Here is a 6,832-nt window from a genome sequence, read left to right as displayed (position 1 = left end):
ATGGTTGTTTCACATTTCTTGACTTTCGTTTCATTTGGGGAGTGTAACTGCTGAAGGAGATAAGGAATGGTTAACCTACCCACAGACGTGGGCATTTCTCCCCATTGGAGCACCACATCCTTAGTGATCCGGCTGTAGGTGTTCACGTACACACCCTCATCCTCATAGCAAACAAGCATCTCCATTCCATCTGTTTTAGGCAAGATGACGATAGCATGGGGAGTGATGTTGCCCTGAATCTAGAAGACAAAGACCAAGCATTACTCTATTTAAAACCAAGACAACCTTGAATGACTTGTAGCTTTAAGAATTGCAAATATTATAGAGACTGAAATTTGCTTTGTCAAGTTTAAGTACTGACCTTGTCAAATGCCCTGGTAAACACAGACTTAGCTACTAGATCAACAATCCAACTTACTTGTTCTTAATAACAGTACCACTGTCTCTATGGGACACCATATTGGACCACTTACTATGTACATAAAGATAACAGTACCACTGTCTCTATGGGACACCATATTGGACCACTTACTATGTACATAAAGCGCTCTCCATCATAGATATCTTTGTTTGAAGATGAATGAACTGAATCCCAAGAGTTATGTAACCTGACCAAAGCTACAGTAGAATTTAGTGCTAGAAATGGGATTTCAGCACATTTTTCTGACATTGAAATTCATGGGTTTTGCACTAGAACAATTTCTTTGAAAAAAGTGTATCACACTAGTAAAACGTATCACACTAGTAAAATAAGTGTAATTGCTTGACTCTTCCAAAAGTGAAGCGGTGCTGCCGCAGCCTCCTGGATGACGGTGTCACAGAGTTCCAGCGTGTGATAGACCACGGGGCTGTGGGGATTGGGACAATCAGTGGTGACGCCCCAGCAGCCGACAATGTACACACAGAAGTCAAAAGCCGTAATGCAGCCAGAAATGACAACTGCATGTGTGGGTATAATGCATCAAATCAACACGCCTGACTGAGCTTCTTTAAAGCCTTCAACTCTCAAAATGCCAATCCGTCAGGGATTGACTTCAGACTTCGAGTTTGTAAGCCTTGGGTTTACACTCAGGACACATAGCTTACACCACACCCACTCTAATAAGCAGATCTGTGAAACATTCTCCTTAAGGGTAACGGTTTATGCATATATATATATAGGTATAATTTGAATTTTATATATTTTATTTTTTTTATGTGTATGGGTATTTTTTCTGCATGTATGCAAGTGTACCTATGCCTGAACTGCCTGTGGAGGCTAGAAGACAGTTACAGATCCCCTGAACCTGGCATGTGGGTGCTGGGAACGGAACCCAGGTCCTCTGCAAGAGCAGCCAGTGCTCCTAACTGGTGAGCCACCTCTCCAGTCCTGAATATTACATTGTTAATAAGCATAACTTTAATATGTAGGGCCTTTGGTCAAGTGTTTTCAACTGATTGCCTAATTTAATGTTCATAATAACCCTACAGGGTACAGAGGTGAAAGCTGGGGGTTGGAGAGGCTGCCTAGCATGTCCACTGTTGCAAGGCTCACACATGTTAGAAACAGTACAAGTTCCAGTGGGTCCAACCCCATCCTATCCAATTTCCCCCAGGCTGACAAGAACTTAAAATAGCAGAAAAGGGATTTTTCTCCTAGAATTTAGCATCTAACTGTTGGCTTTCTCTAGCACAAGATGAATCAATTTTCCTTCAGAAACTGAAAGTGGGGGAGATCATCTACCCTGTAACATATGCATTCTAATCTAAAGTCCAAAAACAATATACAGAATAACTACAAAATAATTTCAGTGATGTGTTCGTCAGTTGTAGGGCATAAGAAAATTTAGGTGAATTTACACGTTTTCCATATTGAAAGCATTCTATTTCATGGTGCCCAAAGTTCACTTACTTTACAGATTAGTAAAAGTTAGCAGAACTTCTACTAAAAAATAGGCAAAACAAAATCTATACACAGGCTACCAGGAAGGGAGCAGGAGAGAGTTTGCTTTTGGCAACTTACATGAGATGGTATGTAGATATCATAAGAGTTTCCTGAATCCACGTCAATTACATGGAAACCAGTGTGTGAGCCAAAAATAACCTTTAATCTTTGACCTTCTTCTACTGTGAGATCAACAAGCAGAGGCTTATGCTGGAGATCTGCAAAAGACTTCAAAAGACACCTCGTTAGTATTCAATTAACCAGGTTGTCTTATTAGTACATTTCACTTAGCCACCGTCTGAGGGAAGATTTCTTCAGTTGAAAAGCTAGGAAAAGGTCTCTCAGTTTTCCATCTATTCATCTCAGGTGACTGGAGGAAAGCTTCTTGTCTGTTGCATTTTGCTTTGTACTTTTTGTCCTGTGTGATGGAGAAGACAGTTAACAACTGTCAATTCTGATAGTGTTGGTGTTAAAAGCTTGGTGGCTGGATGCTGCTGTTCTTTCCTGCTTATTTCTGGCCTGTGCCCACTGGAGAGGGTGCAGCCATCTCTCTGGGTCCCTCTTATCCATGTGGTAACCAGTTTGCTACCTTCCAGAAGAGCCTGCAACTGGCTCTGTGCTAAGCTTCTTTGGGATTAATGAGCATGCCGTGATTATAATTTTCCTTTCATGACCGAGTGGGTATTAGGGCGATACTTTCTCTAAACATTAGAACTGCATTCTGAGAGTTAGGTTTGGGTGATTAAAAAAAGGGGGGTGGGGAAGAAATGTTACAAGGCTCATGGTTCGTAGCATCTCCAAGGTAAACCAGAAAAGGTAGAAAGGAGAGCTCTAGACAAGTTTATCAAAGTTCTGTGGGACCAGATCCAGGGCCTAAGTCCAGCTGGCTGTGAAGTCTCCCCGTCTCACTTCCTTTGTCTCGATTCCTTCACGCTGTACTTTTACTGGACATGAACTCCAGGGGAAGATTTGTGAGATCACAGTTGCCTTGTGTATCACATCCCTGCCATCTAATGCTGCTGTCTCCCCATCCGCTGTTACACTCCTCAAAGCACAGGAAGTCGGCACCCCCTGCTCTTGTCTGAGGGAAGGGTGTCCCAGCCTTTTCTGTTCAAGTCTTTGGGTTTATACTTCCCTCTTCAGGGCTGGGTCTGGTCTGCTATCTTGTGTGCTGTGGCTAGGACTCTGACAGCAGTGGCTTCAGGGTCCGAATGGGAAAGGGACCATGACATACAAGCTTTTGTGGAGAGAGATTCTGGCAGCACAGTAGCAATACATTAGCTTCTGAGAGTCACTGTTGTTGTGGCCATAATGTAGTCCAAACATTTCTTTCAGTAAAGTGGGGCTATGGAGGGGAGCCCATTTCTGTTGATGAGTCTGTCCTCCAGAGCCCACCACAAATGGGCCATTTGAATGAAAAGAACAAGACAGGAGTCGGGGATTCATTAAGAGAGCTGACATTTCCAGGGCGGATTCGACTTTCACGTGGTGTAGGTGTTGTGAAAGAATACAGAGCCAAAGGGAGATCACAGTCACAAATGTGGAGATAAAATGTGAAGACTGACGAAGAACGCAGAGAGAGGCAGAATGGGGGACAAGTTCACACTGGCTGCGTGTGGCTGGGCTGCATGGCTTGGAACCATCAGGGTGATTGAAAGTCATGGGGGACAAGTTCACACTGGCTGCGTGTGGCTGGGCTGCATGGCTTGGAACCATCAGGGTGATTGAAAGTCATGGGGGACAAGTTCACACTGGCTGCATGTGGCTGGGCTGCATGGCTTGGAACCATCAGGGTGATTGAAAGTCATGGGGGACAAGTTCACACTGGCTGCATGTGGCTGGGCTGCATGGCTTGGAACCATCAGGGTGATTGAAAGTCATGGGGGACAAGTTCACACTGGCTGCATGTGGCTGGGCTGCATGGCTTGGAACCATCAGGGTGATTGAAAGTCATGGGGGACAAGTTCACACTGGCTGCATGTGGCTGGGCTGCATGGCTTGGAACCATCAGGGTGATTGAAAGTCATGGGGGACAAGTTCACACTGGCTGCATGTGGCTGGGCTGCATGGCTTGGAACCATCAGGGTGATTGAAAGTCATGGTTCTTCTGGCAGTTGGTGATCAATTTTATGTCCTGGGGTCAATGGGACAAGCACGTCACCATCCTACTGCTGCTGAGCTTCATGAGGGACCATCCATCTGTGATGAGTACAGACTCAGACCAAGGAAACAAGTGCAAAGGCAATCAGAATGGAAGTGCAGAGAAATCAGGCCATGTCCAGGAGTGACTACATTCAGCATTCCATTCAGAGACGTGTGCGAGCCATGGGGATACACAAATGTAGAGTCTCAGAGAGTTCATCTGGAAACATCTGAGATGATTAGTGATCTAGAGACCCAGTGCTGCCATTGAGCTGTCTTTTTCAGACAAAACATCAGACAATTCTTAAGTTTCAGTGGCTTCACAACAGATCTCATTGTGTAATGTCACATTTGGTACTTTTCTTGGTAGCTATTCATACTAAATTCCTCTCGAAGTCAACGTTTCAGAGACATCAAATGGAGGAGGACAAACACAAATTTTAATGTGATGGAGTTGATAGCATTTAAAATAATCTTTTGAAATAATAAATCCAAGTTTTACAACATGTTTTATATATATTATAAAACTGGTGTGGGCTTATGTAGAAAATACAGCACTGGTGGAAATTGAAATTAGACCAGCAAGCAACCTACATGCTTACCTTAAATGCCATGAACTTGTGATAAGGTTTAGGGGCCCAAGCGTATATCTCCACTGCATTCTTTAAGGCAATCACCAAGAATTTGATCCTTTCATATTTAACTGTAATAGAAAAGGAATGAATTTAGAAAACACATCAATTTATCCAAGCTTTTTTTTTTTTTGTATTAATGAATGTAGGTGCACATGTCTATATCTTCATTGTGGGTACTGTAGGCTTTTTTCTTTTTATACACAGATTGAACTGTGTTTAGTGAACTTGGTTGGTAGTACATTAGGAATTTTTAGGTTTATATTCAAGTCTTTTTCTTCATCTAAAAATGCAACTGCTTAAGCTTAAACATGAATATTCATTGTGATAAGGATCCAAGTCACTTTCTTATCTTATTTTGCCTGGCTTTTATGCTTATTTGAATGTAGGTAGCAGAGAGTTGGTATAGTGAGATCTAAAACAGTCAGCAAACTGATAGACATAATCTTAGGTCATATTATCTGCTTGTTATTCAGATTTTAATTCTGATAATTAAATAAAATAATCGCTTGCTTATATTTCAATAAAAGATGAAATGATAAAGCCCTGGGTTCTGTTAGTGGCTTATTTTTACCTCGACAAATGCTTTTTACTCTTTAGGATATGGAACATTATGAATGTTAGCTTCCATCGATAGGAACTTGGTAAAATGACTAAGTGTCTAATTCAGTATTGCCTTACATAAAACAGCATTCAACAGTGCGTCATGCACGAATGAATGAAGGAATGAAGAATACATCCTCCTGTTTGCACTCTCAGTTATTGTGGTCTGTTGTGCCTCTGATGACATCATGGTCAGTATGATGACCTTGGGGGATTACAGAATTCTTTAAATACCTTCTGGACCTTTCATTACTCAAAGGAAGAGTCTAATTCTATAACCCACAAATATATGTGCTAGTCGTTTTCTGTATGAGATATATGAACAAACAATATTCTGTGTCATAAGGAAACTGGGTAGGATAAATTTTCATGTGATTAGGTGAAATGTTATGTTTCTAGTTGGCTCTTTCATAATTTTTGCTTATGACTTGAACTCTTTCTGTCTTTTTACAGTGCTGAAGACAGAACCAATGTCCTGGCATGTTAGGCAAGTGCTCCATGACTGAGCTACATCTCGAGCCCATGTGAGTTCTTTATGAAACCATTGTCTGATTTCCTCACTTGATACACAGAAAAAGATTCATGGGGCTGGAGAGATGGCTCAGTGGTTAAGAGCACTGACTGCTTTTGCAGAGGACCCGGGTTTGATTCCCAGCACCCACATGGCAGCTAACAACTGTCCATAACTCCAGTTCCAGGGGATCTGATGCCCTCTTCTGACCTCTGAGGGCACTGCATGACTCGGGTGCACTTTCATACAGGCAATACACTCACACACATGAAAAAGGAATATTTAAAAAGAAAAAGATTCACAATTTAAGATTAACATAACTTGAGAATTAAAATTTATTTAAGTATATTAGGGCAGAAGAAATAAGGAAATATTTTAAGTGACTCTTCAATAAACAATTTTCTTTTATTCCTTTTAATTTTTCTTATATACAAGCTCAAATTTATTCATTGTATTATTCAAATTCTTTGTCTTCTTTAAATTCTGTTTACTTTGTATTATTCAAATTATTTAAGAAAGATTTTTATTAGCATATGCTAAGTATTTTCACTATTTCATAGCTTTGAAATTTCACAGGCATTTGAGTATACCAGAACAGTCACGTATCCAGGATGTCACTGTTATCTTGGCTGGAATCCCACAAACAAAGTAAAACAGACAGGTCTATTGGTTCTTTGGATAAGTGAGGAAAAAATGTTTCTGAAAATTAACCTGGTCTCAAATTTCTGATAAATAATCATCAATGATACCTCTCTGGCAGCATTTCATTTCTCATGTTCTGGTTAGAGGGCAGCATACTAATGCCAGGCAATGAAACCAGCAGCGACTAGAAGAGTGACGTCAGACACGTCAGAAAGGCTGCTGGAAGGTTTGCAGGTTAAGCAGGATGGTAATCTCATATTTAAAAAATATTTTATTATTTTTATTTTTTTATGTGTGTGTATTGTCTGCATGTAGGTAAGTACACCCTTGTCATGCAATGCCCTCAGAGGACAGAAGAGGCTGTCAGATCCCCTGGAA

General features: G+C 41.1%; 1 protein-coding gene across 6 annotated transcripts in view; it reads right to left on the bottom strand.

Annotated features, from left to right (window-relative positions):
* The window catches only part of Tnik (TRAF2 and NCK interacting kinase), a 448,219-nt gene that overhangs the window by 5,772 nt on the left and 435,615 nt on the right, over positions 1-6,832 (bottom strand). For all 6 annotated transcript variants that reach the window (XM_008830100.3, XM_017797395.1, XM_008830101.2 and 3 more), the window contains 2 exons: positions 4,669-4,769; positions 2,003-2,152 (listed from right to left, as the gene is read on the bottom strand). In XM_008830100.3, the coding sequence (XP_008828322.1) occupies positions 2,003-2,152; positions 4,669-4,769 (251 nt within the window). The remainder of the gene's footprint in view (positions 1-2,002; positions 2,153-4,668; positions 4,770-6,832) is intronic.

This window comes from Nannospalax galili, unplaced genomic scaffold (genome assembly GCF_000622305.1).
Source record: "Nannospalax galili isolate Female #2095 unplaced genomic scaffold, S.galili_v1.0 scaffold33, whole genome shotgun sequence".
Lineage (NCBI taxonomy): Eukaryota > Metazoa > Chordata > Mammalia > Rodentia > Spalacidae > Nannospalax > Nannospalax galili.
Note: the sequence above shows the minus strand (reverse complement) of the source record. Positions and strands in the feature narration are given on the sequence as shown.